Here is a 26070-nt window from a genome sequence, read left to right on the forward strand (position 1 = left end):
ATTTGAAAAAAAGTATAAACCAAAAAAAAAGACGAAGATAAAGATAAACTTTTATTATTAATTTTAAATATATAAAATATAATAAGTTAAATATTTAAAAAAATAATAAATAAATCAAAAGAATAAAACACGCCGCCACATTTCAAAATTTTCTCGTATCATTGTACCTCTTCTATGTTTATAGAAATTTTCCTAGATCATAACGAGAGAGAGAACTCTTTATAATGTCGATTGACTTTTGAATAAAAAAAGTTAATTAAAATTTATATACGTAAGTATAAAAAATGATGCTTTCTGCGAAAATATGTATATTCATATACGTACTTATTAACAGTTATATAGTAAAACAACGGAAGGCCGTAGAAACAGAAGAGTTTACCGAGAATAGGGGCGCATTGAGGAGGAGATAGGAAAGTGTTAATCCTACCGAGCAACTTTGCTGTAGGGAACTTGCACGCTCATGCCGAGAGGATTTCCATCCAATAAATTTGGAGCTTTGTATAAGCTTTCCACGCTTGAGTTTAAATCCCAGCGTTGGTGCGGGCTTACGTGCAACTACGTTGGAAATGTTATATATCTGCAGTAGAAAACTCACTTTTCCATTGCTGTTTGTTAGAGGATGTTCGCAAGTCGAATAAAGATAATTTAACAGATAGAGAAGCAATTCTTTTTGTTTAAATATATCTTATACATAAACACGTTCTGTAAAAGTAAAATGTAAGTTTCATTTTCTAAACGTTTCCTGCGTAGAGTGATTAAAAAGGCTCTGAACGACGTGGTAAACGTAAAAAAAAAACTTGGATTTTATCAGTTCGAGAAGTATCTGAAAAATCTGCCGGCGGAGAGAGACGATATCATTGCGTATAGGTATTTATAGGCATAGGTCTGGTCGTCACCCTCTTATGTGCAAATACCTGGTGCGAGACTAGGCGGAGGAAAAATTTTCGTGATCTCTTCGTGTACGGCTCCCCGGGCGCCCTTTCAGTCCGAGGCGGGTCTAGCCTGGAACGCGTAACACGCATTTTTATCAAACGTTACGAGCACCGAAACGAGCAGGATGAAAACCAATATCTTACTACCGCATGGGAATTCGCTCCAATGCTGGCGTACTATTTCCCGTCTGGGTTCGATCCCTTGTTTACATACCTTTCGTAATCATGCGGCCTTTCATCGCTTCCCCTAAACGTCTAGGATGTATAAAAATAACGCGAATACAATGACTGTGTTGTGGTGAATTTTAGAAGATAAACGGAATTTTGATCGATGAAATGGATCGTATTAAACGCGTGTATAAGTACGATAGAATTCAGTGAAGAAAACTGACTTTCTCAAAAACGGAAGTTCTTCCCTAAAGAAGTCTCGAGGGAGTTATTTGCGTCGTTTATGAGCCGATCCTTCATTTCTTCCAGAAGGAATCGCTTCCCTATTGCCGTGATGAGATTCCGACTGTAATAATCTAGAGAACGGAAGCCATTTTGTCTGGTATGCCAATAATGTGGCTGATCATTATCTTGTTCTTGATTGCAAAACCACCGGAGCACATCACGGATTTCATGATATAGAATCTCATGCTACGGTTCTTAGTTTTAATCCCTTTCCCATAATTACCGTTTATAATATTTTCTAATAGTAATCACATGATTTACTTGTATATATTTTTATCTCCAGAGTATAAAACCATTCATTGTTTATTTGTAACTTTGCAAAATTTTTTTCAATATTAATACTTGAATATAATGATTCTTAAATAAAAAATTTTCAAAGAAATAAAAGCTATTTGTAAAATAGTTTTCACATGACAAACTTCTAATTTCATGAATAATATAAACGAGTACATACGAATGTATTTTGTATGGAATCTACAAAATTCCATGTTTTTAAATATACCTTCTTCATTCTTTTTAAAATACATGCATATTTAATGGGATTTTAATTTTGTTAAATGAATATCAAGACACGATACGCACATTTTTTTATATTGAAATATTTCAGTAGGAATTTAATGAGCTTAGTCGATTGGTATTTAACGTATATCTTAATAAAACCGATTTTATAGCCTTTAGTCTACTCGAAAAAAGCAAAGTCAATTAATTATCCGGGTCATTCAAAACGCCTGGTAGCGGCGTCTTTTATCTAAATTTGCTGGTATCTACAAAATTTTACGATAAACTAGAGTTCCCAGTTATAGATTATATAGAATTATGCATCATGATGGCCTATAATTATAATATCAATAATCAAGTATATGAAACAATTAAGATTTTACAAATTTAAATGTGTAACTAATTAAAATGGCAAAAATATTGAAAACTCCTTTTGCATTAAAAAAGTCATACGTACATAAAATCGGTTCTAGAATTTTCAAATAGAATTCTAATTTTTTAATAAGTTAATTTTTCTAATAATACTGCATATAAGGTATTAAAATATTAATTATAATTATCTCTTATATTAAAATGTAAGAGAAAGAAAAAAAGAGAGAGCAATCAAAAAGTAAATATGTAGAAGAATTACATGAAAATGTTCCAAGAAAATCTTTACTTTTTAATTAAAGAAGTTTCGAATTTTTATCACTCTAGTTTGCATATATAAAACAACAGGATTTTATTTATAAAATTTTTTATATTAATGTTTAAAGAATGTTCTAAAAGTAGAATTTACAATGCATTCTTTATATAGAACGGATTTAAATAATTTAATAAAGACTGTTTTTTATCAGGAGTGAGATATGTCTATTAAACGTTCTGCAAATAAAATTGTCAGCCGCAGCAATTAACTTTGCGATAATAAATTTTCTTACGCCATTAAAGAGTGACACTTTACGAGTCATTTTATGGAATATAGTAATTTCGTGATAATTGATTCAATCGGCAATGAATATGCAATCTGAGTAGCAAATCACAGCTGGGAACTAATAATGAAACAACACGAATGTCGTTTTAGCATTTTAAATTAAAATGGAATATATTGCGCAAGACAAGTCATTCGATAAAATTTCCATGAAGATGTGAGTGTATTGAAGCGAACGTGATGGTCGAACTAGCTCGGGAGATTACGAGTAACCTCTGGATCTAAGCAAGCGAATCAGGTAGAGGATGTGGTTGGGGATACGGCTCGATAAACACCGCGCTACTCCACTTGGAAAGCATTTCTCGCACCAATATACAGCCTATGAACATAAGCTCGGTCACCTATCGAGCAGCTTCATCTAAATGAAGACATTTATTCGTAACGAATTTGATTGCGATTACTTGCAGCGATGTGTAACAGATTGTGTTAGAGATTTATAAATTAGTACAAAAATGGCAAACTTAACGATTTCTTTTTATTACCAGAGGATCATCCATGTATAATTTATAATTGTTTAATATCGATTTATGCGCAGTCAATAAACAATAAAATTGTTATATTGTTTTGCATAAAATTTCTCATTCTCTCAAAGTTATTAAAATTAATTTTTTTCCTTTCAATTCTTATCACGTGAAATTTTTGATATATTTTTTTAATACAATGTAATTTTGTTTTTTATAATAAATAATTCTTAGAAAATATTTTACGCAGCATTCGCACTTAAAAATAACGCATATTTTTAAGACAGTTTATACATTATCCCCTGGGACAAATTTTCACGCAGATCCCTCATGAGAGAGATATCGCTGCTGAATCAAATGTCCCATTTGGTTTTAGTGCTAAGATATAATCGACATCTATTCGCCTTTGGCGTGAGGTAATATCAAATACGAAACGTAGAAAATCTCGCCGTCGGGCAATTGACCATTCGCGATGCATCGTAAGATTAAAGCCCGCAATATCATGACTCGGTACCATGTCACTTCGCGAGCATTCACATACATTAAGAGATAATTCAACATCATAACTTTTGCATTTTTACCGTATTTTGCACGTTGTAAGGGTAAAAGGAGTTCTACGCTATTGATGTAAACACGTTGATGTAAAATCTCAAGTAGTTATCGTTGTTTCGAAAATTGAGGCGACATGATTTGCGAATCGCATCCTATAGATGCTAGTAGTACCTAATGATTCGTGTAAATTATACATATTACGTAACTTTCATTCACCTCTGGTTTGTGCTAACTTTGCATCAGTGTCTGGAAGACAAGGCGAGATCGACCGACGGCTGTGTAAGAGCATCTGGGACCACATCTCCAACGCTTTTGGATGGCATGGTTGGGGTAGATTAGTGGAGGTGGAACACGTGTTCGATGCTCAGGGCGGACTTCTCATCGTTGAACTACTACTACTACTACTACTACTAGTGGGTGGTAGAAAAATAACAAGCGCGGGGCACGTGGATGGAGAGTATGTAAGACGTCGTTATGCACATCCGGCGCCACTACCGAATTCGAATCCGAACTCACGAGTTTCGACACCCTTGCCGAAAGAGTGAGAGAGAGAGAGAGAGAGAGAGAGAGAGAGAGAGAGAGAGAGAGAGAGAGAGAGAGAGAGAGAGAAGAAGAAGAAGAAGAAGAATAAAGGGTATTCCATCTTTCTTATATATAAGTGACTGCGAGGCTACCCTGTAAAAACGTCTAAATCACTTCTACCGAGATATTAAAGTGCCTTACGATGCGGATTCTCATTTATTCCGTGCCCAACCCATCTTCCTCCTGGCAACGCACCAAATTGAAAAGCGCAGATGCAAAGTTTCCTTAACTCGGCGGACCTGGCTCGACTCGCAACTTACGGAGGAATATGTATTACGGTGAAGTAATCCAATCCCGGTAAACGTTACCGCGAGTTTCCATTGATTCATCGAACAATCTGCGAGAGAGCACTTCCGCTTGGAACGATCGGCCGGATTAGATGATTTTCAGCCGTTTCAATTTGGAAAAGCATAGAAAGCACGGACTAAATTAGTTTTCGGCCTTTAATTCAACGTGCTGCGCCAATTACTCGATTCCACGTTTTCACGTAATATATTAGTCAAATTTATGACTTCTTTTCTCTTCTCTTCAATAATTATATCAAAAGATTCAGTGTTGAATTAAAATTATGTATTTGCTTAAAAAGTTAAAAGTTTATATGTCATTAATATTTATACTCGTTTTTCTGTTTGAAGTTAATTTCAATTTTAATTGTTACAATTAGTAATTATATAAGAAATATCTCTAATATATATAGAAATATATAATATATAATATATAAGAATATATATTATATATTTCTATATATATATATATATATATATATTATATAAGAGAATATATAAGAATATGTAATATATATAAGATATTATATATATATATATATATATATATATATATATATATAATATCTTATATATAAAATATTTTTTTTAATGCCATCTTTGAAACTTTTTATTTTTATACATTGGAATAAGATATATCACGCTTTCATCAAAAAAATGAAGATCGTCTTATTCAATATGAGACATGATAGACCATGAAGACACAAAAAAGAATTTCCAAATTGAAAAATATATTCGATATATTTTCTTTATTCTCCCAACTAGCTTGCAGTCGGATCTCTTGAGAAAGCCGAATGATATAATGGTTCTCATTAATACAAGTGGAAAGCTCGAGGGTCGAGGGGATTCTACGTACGGTGGTAGCGAGGAGCGAGCAGTGTGCGGAGGTGAATTTATAATGAAAGCTGTAGAGTCGGACTTGAATTTGTGTGAAGGTAGGCTCATCTAACTTTGCCAGCTGGGCAGGAAAGGCAATTCAAAGAATCGACCGGTGAATTAGACGATCGATGCAGTCAAGTGAAATGGTACAGCAACAACGAACCCAATCACCATGTGATCTGTGTAATAGTCGTGTTAAAAGCTTCCTACCCCTCTTGTGCGGCCCTCCTTCATCCATGGCAATATCCCATGGGTAAAATTGCAGATAACAAACGTTTATCTATCGCATTTTACTCCTTTGCCCCGTGGGCCGCTGACGCGTAATGAGTATAGGAGGAGAAGTTTTAAATAATGTGTATGTGTGTGTGTGTGTGTGTGTGTGTGTGTGTGTATGTATACTATTTAAATACCAGATATAAATTTGTATCAGACAATCGTTGTATATCCACAACTGTAATACAACTATAGCTTAATTAGTTCAGGAAGATAGAGGGTAGTTTAATGAGACTTTACGTGGTCGATGTGATCGTTTGGCACGCACGGAAAATCTAAAACGGGAAATTAATTAAGATAATCACTCTCTAACATGATTATAGAGTTAAAAAAAGGAAATATTATTGCTTTTTTCTTGTCGTGAATAATAGAACAATTTCTCTCTCAGAAAACTGCAGTTGTTGCGTTGAGATAAAAATTTTAATTGCTCTTATTAATATAATTAACTATTTATTATAAAACCTCATGAGAGAGAGAGAGATTTAGATTTCATTTAATAAATTTTATGTTACTTTTTTGATAATGTCTATGAAACCACTTTTAAAAGATAATTTCATTTATTAAAATGTAATAAGAGAAGAGATATAAACAAAAATAATCATTAAATAAATTTAAGATTACTATTAAAAAATTAAATGAAGTATTTTAAATCAAACATATCAGATCAAAATTATTGACGTCCTTTATATCTGCGGACGATTTAAATTAGTTTTATACTTTTTATAAGCAGTAAAATAAGGAAGCTTGTCTTTCCAAATCACGTTCTCCATTTGTAAGGAGCCATTTAGTCTTGATGTTGTTGCAGGATGTTGGCAAAGCGGAAGACGTCCGTCTTCATCTTTTCTCCGCAATCGCACGAGTTCTATATGTCGGGAAACATTCATAAATCGTCTTTCATTGCGGAACGTAAATGTACACGCGCGCAGTTGTTCGTAGGAAGAAAGAGAAGGAGAAAGAGAGAGCGAGAGGAAGAAATAAGCGAAAGAGACTGAGAGATGCGGATACGAGCGCGGAGCCTTCGTGGCGCATCAGCATTCAAAGTACTCGGTAGGAAGGAGGGCGCGGCTCTTCAGGGCAGAAGAGGAACAAAAACCTCCCGAGAGAGCAGGATGTTGCATTAATATTTATACGCGAAAAGAGGGGCTGTGTTGCGCGGAAGGGCGAGAGGATGAGATCACGGAGGTAGGAGAGAGAGGGTCGAAATGAAATGCAAATGCCTTAACGAGCCACTGAGGGACTACCGGGCTACATCCTAGCCTCGGTCCACGAATGTACCTGCCTCTCATCAACACTTGCGTTATAATACGCTACGTCCCTTTTATCGTGCGGTATACATGCCAATTCGTTGATTGTCTTTCGACTATAACGCTCATTTTTCCAAAGATTTTCTCGGCACTCGGTTAATTTCGGATTACCGACAATATAAGCTAGGAAGATTAATGTCGTAAGAACAATGACTTCCCGCATAATGCGGCGCGCGCGTTCCGTACCTGCATCTTCCTGTCGAGGGCGAACGATGAGGGAGAATGGCCGAAGACGGTTGTATATCAGGGTTACGACTAAGAAAGCTTTACTCGTACCTAAATACGTACCTAGATCTTCATTACGAGGGAGAGCGAATTCCGCCAGCTTCCAACGCCCATCAGTGACGTGGATGGTGGAGAATGGTTTCGCGAGAAATCAGTTATATTCGTTTGTAAACATGACCGTCTATTGATATTTAGCTACCTTCTTTATTATTTAACGATATTAACGATGATAATATTTGTATACAACAAATTATTAAACTACAGTAAAGAGAAAAATGTCTTTAATATAAAATAAGACTAATTTAATTATAAACAAATTCGTCTTTCAAAATGTTTACACTCTCGATAGTTTAAAAAATTCAATTTGAAATTTCTCCATCCGACAATGAGATAAATCTGTCATCTTTTAGATAACAAAATTCTGACATCGGCACGCGTCCAGCTCGTCCAATTAAGTAACGAAACATTTAATCTGTCATTTAAATATGCCCGGCAATGCCTGGCTACATCAGCGCTGTCTGCATATCTAAGACCCTCCGCGGGGCAAAAACCACGGAATAGAAGATGCTGAAGGGAGGAGGAGAAGAAAAAAAGGCAGAAAGAAAGTAAGATGGAAGCGGATGTATGTCGGGCACGTAGCCGCGGGGATTGCCTCGATGTGCCATAGAGGCAATCATGCCGGCAATGCAGAGGCCCATCTTACCGCGTTACCGTCCTGCATATAGCTACCCCCGAGCTATTCCGTATATATTTACTGTCTCCGTGCTTCCACAAACTGTGTTTCCTTTACCGCTCTCTCGTTCTCGCTCGCCATTACGTTCCGTACTTCTCCGTTTCTCTCAGCACGCTTTTTCAAGAAAATAACGTGAGATACGGCACATATTATATTAGTCACACAGATTTCATTAATATGTAATGTATATTTAGAAATATTAGTTATTTATTATTTTTTTATTACTTTAAATACAATTTTTATAACGCATTTATGTCCTGCGAATATGAGAGCACGTAAAAATGATATTTTGTAATTTTTTTTTTTTTTGTCAAATCGTTTCAAGTCGAATTAAACATATGCGAGCGCCAGAAAATTCCGCCACGACGACATATTTATGCGACATTTATTCCTCGCTATAAAAAAATACAAGCAAATGTAATGTGATTCGTACATCATCGATATGAAGGGCCCGTTATTTAAAGTTTCGTGAGTCAAATTGAAGAAGTTTCAATATAACCCACCCTTCCGCAGAATCGAGGGATTTAGAAGACTGGTATTAGTAAGTCGCGAGGGTGATTCCAGCCAGGCTCTCTATAGCAAAAGCTGGCGGCACGAGGCGGCGGTAGCTCACCGGCGTTTCATTAGCGGAAGATGCTCCCCGCGGAGATGGCGGGGCAGAGAGCAGAGCAGTTTGCCTGGCTTCGAACTGGAAGAAGGAGGTGGGATAGAGGCGGGAAAGCTAGATTAGAATCCTGTGCATGGTTGGCAACGCATATATCGGATAATAATTCACGTCTTCAACATGCGAGAGTATCTTCCTTTGAAAATTTAACGTGAAATGTATCTACCATTGAGATTGCCCTCCCCTTTGTTCATTTGATATCTCGAGGTCTCGTTGATGTGATTAAGCTGTTAGAAAATTATGGCGCAAATAATTTTTGATACGATTTAAACATGTGTGTGTCTTTCATTCAAATTCTGTATGTTTCTGTCAAAACATTTCGTAATATCAATAACAACGATTATTAATTTATTTATATATGTAGCAAGCAAAAATATTTAAATCTAATGCATGAGAAAGAAAGCTTAATATTCACCTTTCAAGAAAAAATTCTCTCGTATTTATTATTTTTGCTTAAGCAATAATATGCTTGTATACTTTGGTGTAAATTTTCTCGCCAAAAGCTAGCTCATAATTAACCAAAGCATTTACGGCTAATTACTTCGTTGCGTTTATACCACTTAATCAACCCTCAAGTTGCCAAAATACGAATATGCCATTCTGTAATTTATGTAATTATTATTTACGCGGCATGTAATTTATTCTCTATAATATGTGAAAATTAAATCTCCCCTGAGTCATCAATAATTGATTATTTTATTGTATAGTTTCTCGGATATTTTCGCAATCGTATATCGAGCGACTTTAATCCGAGCTTTCGGATCCTCGCGCGACACTATGGCGCCAATGACATTTACATCCTCGCGAACCGACGAGACAAAAGGGGGAGCGGATGGCCGAGATACGTCAGCGAAATCGCCACGAGCCACAGTGGTCGGCATTCACAGGGTTCCATGACCGTCGGGTTTGGCCGTTTCGCAGTAGCATAAATGAGAGGCAAGATTAAACCGGGGGTGATGTACGGTATGTGTTGCTTTACACACGGCCAACCGCTACCATTTTTTCAACTCGCTGTTTTTTCAAGCCCCGCTCTACCTACCTAGCTACCCACGGAAGAAAGGTTTAGGGAGAGAGGAGAAGGGGAAGTAAACATGTGAAACTGTTGTAACAATAGATAGGGTTGAATATACAAGGCAATGCAATATACGAAAAGAGAAGTAGAGAAGAGAATCAACAAGCCCAATGGTTAAATGATAGAATTATCTATCGAAAAGAGAAGCGATGAAATAACAAAAAATAATAATCTCAAATAATTTAATTATATACATGTTAATATAATATTATGTAAAAATAATGTCAATTAAAAAAACCAACAAACTAGCATATCACAAATCTATCACATCTATGTACGCGTATATAATATTCATATATATGATGAGAAGAAAAGGAGTTGAAAGCAAAATGAAGAATAACGTATACGAATTTCGATACATGTGAGTTAAAACTAGCTACACGCATCGCGCGAGTGGATCACAGCTATACACGGAGGAATTATCGTCGGGCTGGAGGGTATTCATATACATGTCGGCTCGTGTGGGATTAACTTGTACCGTGTAGGGGCGTCTGCCGCCCGCGTACAAAGGCTCCTCGTAAGTTTCTCGAGATACCTGGCAACGAGAATTACGATCTTAGTAGCGAAGGATTCTACGGCACGAGCACATTAGTTTCCTCGACGTCTTGCTGCTGGCCTCTCGCCTACGTCTACCAGACCGTCCAGGGTGAACCGGATTGGTCCACACAGCCGCATCTTTTACTTTGTTCAGGATGTACATGGCAATAATTCTATCTTCTCTCCTCGATATCTCAGTAAAAACGATTACATAGATTCGAAAAGCAACGGGATATTCTTGTGAATATGTATAGATATGAAATCTTGGTTAAAATAAGAGCGTCACACTTGAAACTCGCTAGAAAATATAAAACAATATAGCTTACGCCTGTATTTTGTAAAAAAATTTTCTACAAGCTGTGTAACTTAGCTTTTTTTCTTTTTTGCTCCTAGATTTTTATATATTATTGTTTTTACGCTGTCTTTCTTCTCTGCTATCTTACTTATTTTAGTTAAATTTACATACATATATATTTAATAAGTAAATTAAATTAAATTTATATATACATATCATACATCACGTTTTTGATACAATATATATATATATATATATATATATATATATATATTGTGATTATATATACATATATATATATATATATATATATATATATATTGTATCAAAAAAGTGATGATCATACATCATGTATATATAAATTTAATTTAATTTACTTATTAAATATACATATATATAAATTATATGTAAATTTAATAAAATAAGTAAGATAGCAGAGAAGAAAGACAGTGTAAAAACAATAATATATAAAAATCTAGGAGCAAAAAAGAAAAAAAGTTAAGTTACACAGCTTGTAGAAAAATTTTTTTACAAAATTATCTATTAAAAACCTATTAAAACATCTATTAAAAATTTAGACATTAGACATCTATTAAAAATAATTTGAGAATACACGTGTGTGTATGAGTACCTACATATTTGATCAATTATAAATTTTCATAAAAAAATGGAATTTAAACGGAGAAAAAAATGTGATAAAATGAATTTCATTACGTGCTCACTGATTTAACTAGACGCGTTACCTGTGTGTCCTGTCCAGTAAAAAAAATGCTCCCGACATATCTTCATGGAGGCAAAATTTAACGCGGCCATTATGCAGAACGAGTTATATTGGCAGAGTCTCAATCCCAATTCCCAGGGATAGCTAACTGGTCGAATGGCAAAGCCAAACAAACCTTATTTATGTCTCAATTAAAAACGGGAATGGGATGCACCCTCGATGGAGCGACTCCAGACAATAAAGCAGTCGAAAGAGGGAAGTTGGACGCGAGAGGAAGAGGAGGAATAGAAGGATGGGATAGAGAAAGGGTCAGGAGAATGGGCGAGAAACGAGGAGAGACGCGAGACGTCTGAGAGGGACAGAGAATGCCAAAAAGGATCGGGGATGGAGACGGAAAGCCGTGGACTGTTGAACGTCGACCTCTGGGTTCTGCGCTCTCTCCCGGTCTATGGCCGCTACCGGGCAGGAGGGACGCGAAATACCATCGGTTCTGGCTTACGGATCCGGCGTATATCCGAAACTGAACTAAATACACCGAGGGGACACCGAGGTACCGAGGAGATAACGAGCGAATTCGTGAAACGGCCATAGATCAGGCGGCTTAATTATCTCCACGCATCGCTGCCTCTACCCCTTCTAATCGGCGTTCTACACCCGCATTCGTCCGGAAGCTGGTCCCTCTTTCAGCCAATCCGCGAACGTCGACTCCTCCGACACATAAAGTAGGATTTATCGTTATAAAAGCGAATTAGTATACATAAGCAAATGTATGTATGTATCACATATCCATGTGTCGCAACTACATACGTACTATAATGTATTCTAATTTTATGTGTATACAAAATTAAATATGTTTTTTTAATAGAACGGATAAACTTTATTAATTAGTTTCAATCTTTCTCATAAAACTTCTTCTCATTTCCATAATATTCATTTTGCGTTAAGTAATCTAACGAAAAATATAACGAGAAATAAAGATTTCAAAACGTGCGAATCTATTTTTTATCTTTCATAAGATATTAATACTACTACGTTGTAAAAATATTGCGTCACATTCTGCAATTCTATTTGAAAAGTTGATGCGAATCAAATATGTAATGTACATACAAGCATACATATCGCGCCGTCGTCTTTATTTTACGCAAGTATCACGAAGAATCTCAAGTTTATTCCCACTTCGGCTGTATGTTTGTACGCAATAAGATATATTGATATTCCGCCCGTCTAAACCCTTCTTTTCCACCCCTTTCCACCGCCGCCGCCGCCGGTTCCGGCACGGCACCAACCCTCGTTCCTTTTTATCTCCGTAGAGTTTCCACCCCATCAGCCTCACCCTCAGGGCCCCCGCCACCCCATCGCATCCCCCGTTCTCCTCACCCTCATTCCGCTACCGGCGCAAACCGACCCACCCGGACTCGTCCCAGCCAACCTCCCCAACCCTCCAACGAAGCGCCACGGCAGTCATGGCGGCAGTTACGGAATCAATAAAAGTGGTGCTCATGCGCCTCAACTGCCGTCGCTACTGCCGTCCGCTGCCATCTCCCACCCCTTCGCTGTTCCCTCTCTCCATCCAACGACTTCACCGCCGTTTCAACCCACCCTTCTCTCTCTCTCTCTCTCTCTCTCTTTCTCTTCCTCTTTCATCGCCCTCCCCCTGCGCCACCAACGTGCACCGGGATCCCTCTCGCCACTGCTATGGATTTCGTTCTTTCCCCTCAACCTACGACTTTGAATCGCGCCAACTTCCATCTCCCCTTTCCTGCCTTTCCCTTCCTTCTTGATGTATCCATCCTTTTTGAAACTACGTCTAAAACTATACAACGAGCACGCTCTGTACCGGGTGTCTCGGAACATATACATAATCTTTTCTTTCATTATTTCTTTCATTATGTTGAGGTAGTGTAGTGTGTGTAAAACACTCGAATATTTTGAAGCTATACCATTTTCAAACTACGCCATGGAAGATTTATTATCGCCAAACTGTCTCACTCTTTCTCTCCCTTTCTCTCTCTTTCTCCCGCAGAGAGATATTCGTCCACGCGTCGCTTTCGAATATCGATCATGCTTGAATTCGGCATGAATATATCGAAACCCTACTAATTTACATTGAAATTGGTTCAATCGTCTACAATTTATTCAAGCGCAATACAAAGTTTCAATGATGAATGGAGAGAGAATTATATATGTTTATATTTAAATTCGAAAATGTAAGAGAGAGATTTATATGTATATATTTAAATTTGCTGAAAAAAACATGTTTTTCTCTTGTCAGATAAAATAATGTAGAATATGAAATCGGACAAAATTCGCGATATACGAGAAACGTCATTGCCGCGCAATTTATGAAAAAAGTGCGCGCACACATTGCAATAAAAATATAATTTTAAAAAAATTTGTCCCTTTTTGTTTCACGTTTGTTTTGCAAAAGAAAATTATGCGAGCCAGTGTATACTTTCGGATAAAATTTATGTAAAATATACTTGTCATTGCGAGCAAATTATTCAAGAAGCAACGCAAACAGTTGTAAATATTAGGATGTTTAGATCGGTATAACACCAGAAGATTTATCGCGATTCTCCGTTAATTTCATGGATATCTGATTAATTAACTGGCATCGCGGGCAGATTGAAATATCAAGGTGATCGATCATTTTCCATTATCCTGGTAAACAGAGCAATTCCGCGACGGTTCGTAGGTTTTCCCGATGTAGTCCGGGATGCTGCGGGCAGGTAATGTCGGGATAATGTTTCGCATAAACTGTGGCGAGTCACACGTACGACAACGTGGGCGTATACGCTCGAAAATAAAGCGTAGCTTCGCAACGTGTACGCAACCTCGTTATACGCTCATCACGGTCTGTACTGAAACAAAGAAACATTTGCAAATGTGTCTAGATTTTTTAGTGTTTATCTCAGATTTTATTGTTCTTGAATGTTGTAGAATGATTCGAAGATTAAGAGACGGGCATTTTTTTTATTAAGCTCGATTGACAAGAGAAATAAAAATGATTTTTCTGAATGCTTCCAAAAAATATCATATCTAAATTGTAATATATAAAAAGGAATTTTAAACAAAGCCTGTGTGACATTCAAGTCGTAATGTAATATTCATAAAACAGTTACTTTAAAATAATTTTATTAATTATATTTCATCATTTCCATGACATTCATTTAATTAAATACGTCAATTTAGTTTTCAGGCATTGTTTCAAATTTTTTAAATATTTATAAATGAGTATTTAGAAAGAAATATCTTTTGAGGTATTTTACATACTTCAAGTTCATCAAAATTAGAGAAGACTATTTCTAAGATAAACATTTTCTTATGAGAATTAGCTATCTGTGAAAAATGTAATATATGATCATTTAATGTGATATTTATTTCGCCAGAAAAAAGGGCATCGCTAAAAAAATTTCAATTTAATGGCACTTCGACACGTTAGACTATCTGATCTTTAGCAGCATTAACGATGCAATGATGGAGTTTTATAATCTCGTATTAATAGCGAGCCGTTTCATCCGCAGTACAAATTAAGTGTAGTGCTTGTTCGGCATAATTACATCACATGTAAATTTTTCAGAGCATAAAATTCAATTTGCATAATGTAACCATCTATACGTTCCAATTAGCGTATAATTAAAAGACTTACATGTTCGGCGGAAGGCAAATTATCTCGCGAACAGTATGTAGTTTACGAGATCGCATTTTTACGTTTTTCTTACAATTATCTATCGCGGTATAATATAATATATGTTCGTACCATGCATTTTACGCGTCACGTAACGTGTCGTGCAACATTTAATAAAACGGATCCCCCTAATTAGGCGAAACGCGCATCTCTCCGGATGATAAAAATGCCCTACTCCAAGAAGCGGCTTTATTAGCATAAATCTTATTCGTCGATTGGCCGTTGATGAGAAAGAGAAGCTTTATTATTTTCGCCTCGCGCAGTGCGAATAGGTCGCGTTTTACGGATCATCTCTGGTAAATAGCTCTTTGCGGAAATCCTCGTGTTGCAGGAAGCACGGAAAGAATGCTTAGCCCGGAGAGGTCGAAACAGACGACCCTTTCACGGCGAATGGGTCGTACTCTCGAGCGAAATAGGCCATAGCTGCAGCAACCAATGGGCAATGCAACCCTGCCAAAGTATGGTGAGCGTGTTTCTGTGCACATATAGCTCGCGGACACGGACGGCAAAAGGGTATACGCGGGAGGACGATCGTATAGCGGGCGATACGGCTAGGTTTTATCTTAGAAGCAACCCTCGGGCTTTCCGGAGAGAGAAGTTCGTGCCGCGCGCACGCTGAAGAGCGTGCCTCCATCCCGAGGCGATAAATGCTCTTCTGCGTTAAACGCAGCTAAAATCTCGTCTACTTAGCCACGTGATTCATAAATGATGCAGATCTCGCCCACCACGGCTTAACTACGGTGATCCCCTCCTCGCTTTTGCCGAGCGATAGTTGAACTCTCACGGTTACTTACATCTTCGGAAATGCTCTCGTTTTCGCCTTCATTCGAATTGATTCCAAATCTTAAGAAGAAATCGCGATATTCCCGCGACATCCAACACTTTTTTTTAAATTTATGATATCTATTTTCTTGAAGCGTATCTACGTCCATATATGTCTCGCAGATATGATTGCTCGATTTTGAATTTAAAAAGTGTATTAATGCGCATATAAACCGAGAATGAAGCAATCGAATTTACTATAATATGTGCGATAAAAGGATACGAGTTTTGTGCTTTGCATGTCGACTTTTCTTTTCTTCACATACGCATCAGCAGTTTAAAAGTAAAATAAGTTCTGAATAATTCAAACGGTGCATAGTGTGTATATAATAAATTCATAATGTGCAAAACTTAACTGTAATCATCAAGAAGATTATGCACAAGGATGCCGTCCTTCATTTACATTCTGGCTATTTGGAACTTTAGCATTTAATTAATTCGCGTACATACGGAATAATACAATAGTATAATACTTAACATGTTTATATATTGAGTAGATGCATCCAATATTTCTACTATTCGCTTTATTTATTGCGTCCAAGAACTTTATTGTATACATGCAAATTTTAAATAACACCGAAATTATTTATTTATTCAGGGTAATTAATCGTAGTTAATGAGCATTTTCATAAATCAATGATTATATTTAATTCCTTCGCAAACTCCTAGGCAATTGCTCGTTAAAATAAATCGGCCTGCTAATCAAGGCGTCGTAACGTTATGATTATGTCGACGAGAGGGATCTTGTATCTTCCATGTATGTACTAGTATGTTATTCCAAAAAGTATGTGTTTGCTAGACTTTATTAATAACTAGGCAGCGGGTTGTCCCTACTAATTCAGCACAACCATTTTGCAAAGAACTATCTTATTACGAGCAAGCTAATTATGAGACAATCACTATAATTAACAGATATTTTCTTATATACACGTGATATTATCGCAATATCGTTTTTACCACCGCATTATTTCAGTTTCAAAAAAGAGAAATAAAAATCATATTTATCCGAATATTCTGTTTTGTGAACAAAGAAAATATTTTTGCATTGAATTATATTCAGAGATTGAACAAATATTTTTTTAAAAGAATATTTTAAATTATATCTTAATATATATATATAATAAATATAATCTAAATTCTAAATATAATCTATGTCTTAGAAAAATTTATAATCTTATAAAAAATGTATTACAATGGTAATATATATTCAATTTTTAGTTTATTTCTTTTCGTTTATTTGATTACGCTTTTATCATCATAAATTTAAGAGGCAAATCAATGATTGTACTATTAATCAGAAATATTCTATATATTAATTAATTATATTAATTAATTCTATATATGAATTAATTCTGTTATATACATATAATCCATGTAATTGTAATTTTACAGTTTTACATTTTTTATAAGTTAATATAATAATAAGATTTTTATCAATTATAGGTTAAAAAATAATTTAAAAGATGAATGATTAAAATATTTCTTATTTAGCAATATTACAGTCAAAGTAACTAATAAAATTTCTTATTTTATATTCAAATGCTTAGTATAATACAGGTGTGAAAATATCGTAATTTAGCGCTTACAAAAGAGTGGAAAATCGAAGGTTAGAAAAGTAAAAAAACAATTCTCGAATTCGAAAAAATCACGACGAGAGTTATTACAGACTTAAAGAATCAAGAAGTCATTGTTCCTAAGCGAAGGCAAAAAAATTCTACAAAAGGGCTATGTTACGGAACGACGTTTTTTTACTTGCATTGTTGTCCCTTGAACGGTTTTTTTATAATCACACTGACGTAGCTACCCGCTACGAAATATAGCTTTGACTTTTTTTTACGGCAATTTAAGCGGCTGCTGTTGACTTTTTTAGGACGATGTTTTTATGACAATGTATTGTACTATTCACCGAAGACCTTATCAGAGGGATGGAGCAAATTGCCTAATATACGCAAGGTCAGGTACCTCGTCTAATTAATATTACCGTGAAAATGCATTTTTTTTTTTTTGTCAATTGCTTACCTTCGAATTTATTTTCGAAACTAAAATGATCGCATTCAAATTAGAACTACATTATGATACCTACATATTTATGATAATGGCACAAATTCTTGTAATTTTTAAACATTTTTTTTAGCGTTTACATACTTTCACTCGATGTAAATTCATAAATATACAAATCAAGAAACGTAGTAATAAAAGTTTTAATCAAAATTACTTATAAAATATACATTTATCACATATTCATATCTAAATAATTTGTTAGAGCTTCAGAATATTTTAATAGACATTTTATATATATCTGATAGACGTGTACAGAGATCGAAATTTTGGTACACCCGTTACATCTACCTATATACGAATCAACCTATATAGAAGAACGTGATAGATCGTGATAGGATGCCGCGAGATGTATAGGCAATCTTGCAAATGAGAATCGTGAGTAACGGCAAACATTAGCGCCGTCTGCACCACTATACTCTCCTATAAGGAGGAACGCGTGTCTGTAGCTAAAAAGTATACGTGCGTTTAAGTATACAGACTTCTTCTAGATAATAGCCTGCCATTGGTATTTTTTATACCATCGTCTAAAGGCCACTATAATTTGCGACAAAATTCGGGAACGATTTCCATTTATATTTTTACGTGTCATGTAATGTAGAAAACATTTTTGAGTATATAAGTAAAATATATACATATATTATGCAAAATATGTATTAAAATACACACATATGTATATATAAAGTATCTTTTACATAAAATTATACATAGTTTAAAGTAGACTTAAAAGACAGAACAGCTTACAAAAAAATATTATGCCTACAGCTTTTATCGTTTCCTATGCACTTATATTTTATGCAACTGATATACATGAATTGAAAAAAGAAAAAATATTAATAAGAAATGATATTGTATACATTTTTTTATGTGTTCTTAATCTCTTAAAACTGAATATTTTATGTTTTTCAAGATTAGATAAAAGGAATGCTTTATAATTAAATATTTGATTAATGAAAAAGTTTTAGTACAAAAAAAACGAAAAAAGAGCGAATGTTTACGAATATTCTGGATATCAACGCACTTATCATCACGACAGTCTTTGTACGAAAAAAGGTATTATTTCAATGATACGATAACGAGAAAATGTTAAAACGGTTATCAACGTTTCACGCCCAACAAATCTCTGGCGTAAATTATGCGCCACAGTGATTAATTTGTCCTCAGGCTGGATAAGAAATTAATCGCTCAAGTTTCACACTCTACATGACAATGCAATTATAACAAACTTCAAAAATTTATATGTTTGCCTCAAAAGATCGATATATTCGTTTTCCTGTACGTACTATTCGCTTCTACGTGTGTGGCCGCGTGATATCCTTTATATATTTTTAAATTAAATAAATAAATCTTTTTCATTTTTTCAGACACACATACAAACGTATCATTTGCGAATATATAACCGCGTGAGCTTGTTTATATATGATCAACATCTACAAAAAATATTGCGATTAAACGAGACGGAAATAACAGTGCCATCTCGTAATTATTATAGTTCGCTGCAACTGCAGACTCTTGTCGTCAACTAACAAGTAATTACTACCTCAGAAACTCTATATTACTTTCGCGTGGTGCTAATTTGCATCACAAAAACCTCTCAGTGTGGAGAGTTTGCACTTATGAGTAGGACACGTACATGATAATGTTATGAACAAGGAGATTCAAGGGAAACCGTAATGCACGAACAATGTTTTGGTAGAATACCATAGGATCCTCCCGTCTTGTGTGACTAAATATCGCGACACTTTTATGAAAAGGGTATCGTACCATTATCTCTCTCGCTGATTAAATTAATAAACTATTACATAAAATTTTGTCACTATATATATGTATATATCTAATATATTACACATATTAATTTAAATATGCTATACTTGAGGAAGCATATAAATGCCATTATTTTTTTTTAAAATTATAACTATTTTTATATAAATCATTTAAATACAAGAATGTATAAGAAATTTTCGATTTTGAAGTATAGTGTTTCAAGTTCACAGGAACTATATCAAAATGTACAATTAACAAAACGTTTAGGTAATTATTAAAATAATTATGCAAGAAAAACGTACATGTGTTATATTTAGATTTATCTTTATGGTGGCATATATTACCTCCAATTACGAAACATAAAAACAAAAATCATTGACTGGCATTTCTGTTCGCGGTGATGTTAATCATACCGAAGAACGGAGAATCGATGAGAGATACGCATCTTCGATATGTTGTTAAGACATAATCGGATATTAAAGTCCATATCGTGCTACCGTAGCGCTACCGGGTGCAATTAATTTATAATTGGCTCATTTTGTAATCTTAATTTAATCTATCGCCATTTGCGGCGCTTCGTTACAATCTGCAACGCTTAAAGACCTTCATTGTATGTCGCGGAGCCTTATTTCGCAACGCCGTAGGCAAGGCACGTATCCGCAATTCACGATATAATAATAATAATTTTAAGTCATCACGCGTGATGGAAATAAAAAATTCGGCGCATAAATAACTCGTTGATAAGCATATGCAGTGGCGTGTGCAGATTACTCTTGCCACAACCACTAATTGAGTATTTCGAAATTATTAAATGCTTCAACCAATTAATAAAAATTAATATTAAAGATGGGAATATTGATTTGATATTAAAGGGACAAATAAAAATATTTAATTGTGTATAATTATTTTTAAAATATTAATTATTTTGAATATCTTCGTGCATAATTTGGATATACATATATTTGCATTTTACAATCTTTGAAAAAAAATTGTTTTATGCTGATATATATATGTATCTAAATAAAGTAATTAATTGTAAATATTTGTTTAAATATTTTAAGTATTTTAAGATAAGAGAATTCTACAATATTTTAGTTTATGTATTACGTATTATACAATGATGGAAACTAACGATAACTCACTACTGGCAAGATAAGCACGAGCAAATCTATTTTTACAAATAAAAAATAACAAGTTGACAAAATCACTCACCCCACATGATTACTCGCCGTCGCTCGACGCCTTCCCGGATCTTTTTTTTCTCTCCTGTTTATCCTTTACTGCTCCTTCATGATAACTGAAAAAACGATTAATTACAATCAACACGACATTTTACATAGTATATTTCCGACGTACATTTTAATCACACACGACACGCACTTTATTTTATATTGAGTTGATTAAGACGTGATAATCGTAAAAAATAATTACTTGCACTGGTTGATAATCTTTAAATATTCACAAGGAATGATCGTTTGACATCTCTTAGCGCTTGTCGCGATCGTACTTTGAAAGATAATGATAATACACGGAGCGACGCAGTATATCTTCTCTTCACGCCGTGCGAATGACAACAAAACGTGTATAAACAATAGCATGCCATACGCCGTACAAAGTGAGTATCGCGCGCATGACAGTAAAGAATTGTTGAAAAATAAAATATTTAACACATGCTCTCCCCTCTCACGAAATATTTAACATAGAAAATTAATTTTCGCGGATATATTTTACATTCTTTATATTTCTTGAATTAGCTATTAATAATGAGAGATAGTAAAATGTTGTGAAAGACGTACGTATACTACTCATTAGAAATAGTATCTATGAATTTGACCGTGCGATTTTCCAGTGTTACATTTTTGTAAAAATTTTCATGTTCTTCGTGTGTCGCAGTATAAAATAAAGTGCGTGTCATGTGCGTTTAAAAAATGCGAATTGGAAATGTTGTATAGTACCAGGCAATCTTCGTCTTCTGAAGATTGGTGAGCCCGTAACTAATCGTGTTTTCGTAAATAAGTATCACGTGAGTGTCATGAAGAAGACAGGCAGTAAAAGACAAACAAGAGAAGTGAAAAAAATTCAGCAAGATATCGACGACAGAGGGACCATGTGAGCAGCTTATAATTTTAGTAATTTATCGTTCGTAATTTATAAAATTAATTACTTGCTTATCTTCATGTTATCCAGTTTACATCTTTACATATGTGCTGGTATAAAATAAATCATTGTAAAGAGATCTCTTGTTTTAAAATTTCTAAAATAATTAATAAAATATTTATCATTAATAATTTTACATAAATATGTAAAATATTTTAGTATTATTTATACACACATTATTTATATAAAAATTAAATTTCTATATTTTATCACGTTTGTTATACATACACGAGCTTGATATTTGAAACAAATTTTTTTGTAAATTCTATAATTTCTGTTATCATATTTACTTGAAGAGATAAACAAAAATTTAAATTTAAAATTGCACCCAATAATTATTTTTTAAAATATTATAATTATATATTTTAAACCAAAAAATTCTTTATATAACTTAGATTTATTTGTATTTTACAGATGAACTTTGTGCTCTACAATTCCGCCATCATCGCACCATAAGGTGAGTGAAATTCTTATCTAAATTTTGAGATAATAGATTTATCGATAAAAATTTAGACAATAATCGAAAATTTAAATCTTTGATTTCTCATAGTAGAATTAATAAAGCTTATCTAATTGATATTTCGTTATTTTGTTATATATCGCATTTTTGAGAAATCGAAAATACGGAAACTATTCGATTAAAAATATGGACATATTTTAAACATGAATTTAAATATTTAAAATATAGACTTTACACTCAAATGTCAAATATAATCAATCTTTTGAGAATAAAAATTTTATATTTTTTAAATTACTAACTGCCAGACAATTTATATGTATATATTATAATGTCGTTATCATAAATTCTATCTATATGTATATCTCTGAATATATTATATGATGAGTGATATGACAGGTAATATGTATCGTTGACTACACCTGAGCATCTGCTCCGAAAGAATTATATATTTGTACTATATAATTATTTATATATAGATTGCTCTTTAACGTACAAATATTATCATTGATTTATTTCAATGGAGAATATTTTTTGTCTCTCATAAATTGTTTTTTTTTTTTAATTGTGAATAAAGACAATACTGACAAGTTATCGTGATTACCGCTAGATGCCGGCACGTTTACCATATGATGCTATGGTACCTGAGAATGATCCAAAGAAATTCAATGCTATTTGAAACCGGTTAGCTATTTTGGTGCCGTCTCTTTGGTTTATTTATTTAACGCTGTTTCAATAATTATTTTTACTATATAGTTATACATTATAAAGTTGTTAAATTAACACACATAAAATTCTTAGCTTGTAAACTTTTTATTTCTAATTTAAATTAGCAAGATATATTAATAAAGAAAAATACTTAAGCAAAAAAATTCGCGTCGGAAACGCGAGCGGTTAAGATCGGGCGAGTTAACGAGAAGCAACTGTATTAATCTCAAGGTCAAATTACCAGCTACAAAAAACAGCGAGGCTCATTACTTGCGGTCCATTAAGAGCAGAAGGTCCTTACTGGTCTCCGCGATAGGAATTCCGGGGGAGCCGTCAGCAGGTCGACGAAGTTAGTTTAATCCCGCGAACAGTTTCCGCGCGCAGTTCAAGAAGCAAAGAAAGGAAAAGAAAGATAAAGAAAGGGACCGGATCGAGAGTAAAAGACCGACGGTCTCTTCCTCCTCGCGGCGAGTTCACATGGTCCCTCCGGCCTTTCCTTTCGTTCCCTTTCGCGATTCCCGTTTCGTGGGGTAGGTATCCTAGTTCGTTTCCTCCTTTGTGTTTGCCTCCTTCCACGATCCTTGCCGGTGGTATCGGCGGGGTACGGCTTGCAGAGATCTCGCGGGGAATGGCCGTGTCCTCCCACGATCTCCTCCGGTTCAAGTTTTCGTTCGGTTAGAGGAGTCGACCGTCGCCCATTGCCCATCACTATCCCCAGTTTCCGCGCCATTTCTCCGTAACGCGCGCCATTTCCTCCCTTTTCTCTCGCTTTCCACCCTCCCCCATCTCCGAATGCCCTCTCCTCCCTTTTTCCCTCACGTTATTCTCTCTATGTGTGCACCCTCGCTGTTTGTTCTCTATTTAGGTCGTTTGGCCCGCGCAAATACCACCTTCCGCCGTCGCCCACCCTCTCGTCGAGGCACGGGCGCTCTTTTATACGCGAGACTGATGGCCCGAAGAAAATTTTCGAAACACTCGCGCGGCTTGAGATTTTCCGACATCCGTACGTCTGTGTGTATGCTTAATCTGTGCAAAATATGATCTCGTAATGTGTTTAATGTCCCATAGAAAACTGTGTTCTATTTGTGCACGTTAGACTTGTATACTGAATAAGGTAAGAGCGACGTCGTATAACAAAAGCTTTTTCAAGTGGGCGTTTCAAGGATATTTCTATCTAAACGATATATTAATTTTAAGTCACTGAGAAGTAAAGAGCATTATAAATATTATAAAGGACATATTGTTGAAATTTATATTAACTAAATAAAGAGATCCATAAGATAATAAAGTAAGTAAAAAAGTAACAAAGAAATGCATGAAAAATTTTCACAATTATATATAATAATAATATATTAAATATATATTAATAATTATTATTAATAATAATGTATTATATATTACATAAAAATATATATTAGCTTGAAGTAATCCGGGACCAGATATTATTTAGAGGCAATAATTTGGAACATAATTAAAATCAGATAATGTATCGGATATTTTTTGATTAAACGTTTTTCAAATGAGAGAATTTAAAAAGAGAGAATGAGATTAAATCGCGATTAGAGATTAAAGACGTCGTTGCAAAGTGATAAAGATTGTCATATTTTTGAGATCAATTGAGAAAATTGTTATGCACAGGCCCTGCCTGTTGATATGTTGCTATGCACAGTTTTCGTTTTAAAGATAGCCTTATGATGTTAATCAACGCGCTCGATTGACTTTGCTGTGTGGATCGGTCTATAATTTCGTGGTAAATGGCGATCGCGCCAGCAAATGGTGCAATGAACCTTCGGTCCGCTCTGCGACACGCCCATTTTAAATATGAATAGCTCTTCTTGCTCCAAACTTGATATTAATGCAACTCGCTAAAGATTTTAATCACTCATTTCATCACGCATTTTATCTCATAGAAATTGTTTAATAAATTTCCAGACACGTTTTTGTCCTTTTTATGATATAATTATTTGACTATAAAATTATATTTAACTGTCGAATTGCGTGTTACTTATATAAGATAGTTATACACACGTGTGTTTGTGTGTATTTTTATATAATTATAAATTTATTTGACTCATAATTAAATTAAAAGTTCTTTTCGTATCGAAGAAAGACAGATTAACGACATTCCATAATTTTCTTTGCTATCGTCATTTGTGAATGTGTATTAGTACTCAAAATATTTTGCCTGCTGCAGAGGACACAGAAGCTGTTTTAAATATTGGTCGGTCGATAGATCTATACGTTTGATCGGTTCCAAGTGTCTCGTAGACACCAGGGCGCCCTTGTGTATGTGAGGCAGCGTTGACACATAGCATCGACGATGAAAATAAATATCGCAGACGGGCGCACGAACTGACGAAAAACCAGAGAAGGGTGGACGATCTGCGCTGACGTGGCGCGTCGTCACATGTCGATAGAAATGGAGATCTCGGGATGTCTAGCTTCCGGCGGGAGAAATGGCTTTCCTCTCTCCCTCGTTCGAGCTTTGAGACGACGAGTGACCGTCGAAGCGTTTCAATCCCTCGTCGGATTGATCTGACAAGTATGGGCTTGGTATTGAATTAATGGCCTACCAGCTATACCGGAAGGAAACTCCCTGCAACATCTATAGGCAGAAAGAATAGTCTCGCGCTTCTGTGTTTATATCAAAAATAAAAGGAATGTATATTTTTATAAACTATAATTTGAGTTTATGATTGTAAAAGAAAAATGATTGATATATAAATTTATTATGCGACTTTCATTAAAACTTTGACTTCGATCAAATTAATAATAATTAAATTTTAAAATTAATAATTCTTGCATATATGATAGCTACATTTGATAATTAGTAGTTACAACTGATAAAATAAATAGGTAAAGTTATAGTCGTATTATATTAAAAATTAGAGAAACCAGAAATTAAGAATTCCGAGGATTTAATTAAAATTTATAATTAAACTTGTAAGGTTTTCTTATCTATATTGAGTTTTATACAAAGATAT

General features: G+C 34.7%; 2 protein-coding genes across 9 annotated transcripts in view; one reads left to right on the forward strand and one right to left on the reverse strand.

The window, feature by feature from the left end:
- The window catches only part of LOC140668766 (homeobox protein abdominal-A homolog), a 169107-nt gene that overhangs the window by 60145 nt on the left and 82892 nt on the right, over positions 1–26070 (forward strand). For both annotated transcript variants that reach the window (XM_072898070.1, XM_072898071.1), the window contains exon 3: positions 22336–22378. In XM_072898070.1, coding sequence (XP_072754171.1) covers positions 22336–22378 — 43 coding nt within the window. The remainder of the gene's footprint in view (positions 1–22335; positions 22379–26070) is intronic.
- LOC140668775 (uncharacterized) overlaps positions 1–26070 on the reverse strand; it is a 185125-nt gene that overhangs the window by 6827 nt on the left and 152228 nt on the right. For 3 of the 7 annotated variants that reach the window (XR_012047238.1, XR_012047240.1, XR_012047239.1), the window contains one exon: positions 20977–21061. The gene's annotated coding sequence lies outside the window, so the exon portion shown is untranslated. Of the gene's footprint in view, positions 1–20976; positions 21062–21144; positions 21366–21719; positions 21758–26070 lie in introns of those variants that run through there. The other 4 variants (XR_012047236.1, XR_012047235.1, XR_012047241.1 and 1 more) reach the window with 3 other exon arrangements.

The sequence above is a fragment of the Anoplolepis gracilipes genome, chromosome 8 (genome assembly GCF_047496725.1).
Source record: "Anoplolepis gracilipes chromosome 8, ASM4749672v1, whole genome shotgun sequence".
NCBI classification, from domain to species: domain Eukaryota; kingdom Metazoa; phylum Arthropoda; class Insecta; order Hymenoptera; family Formicidae; genus Anoplolepis; species Anoplolepis gracilipes.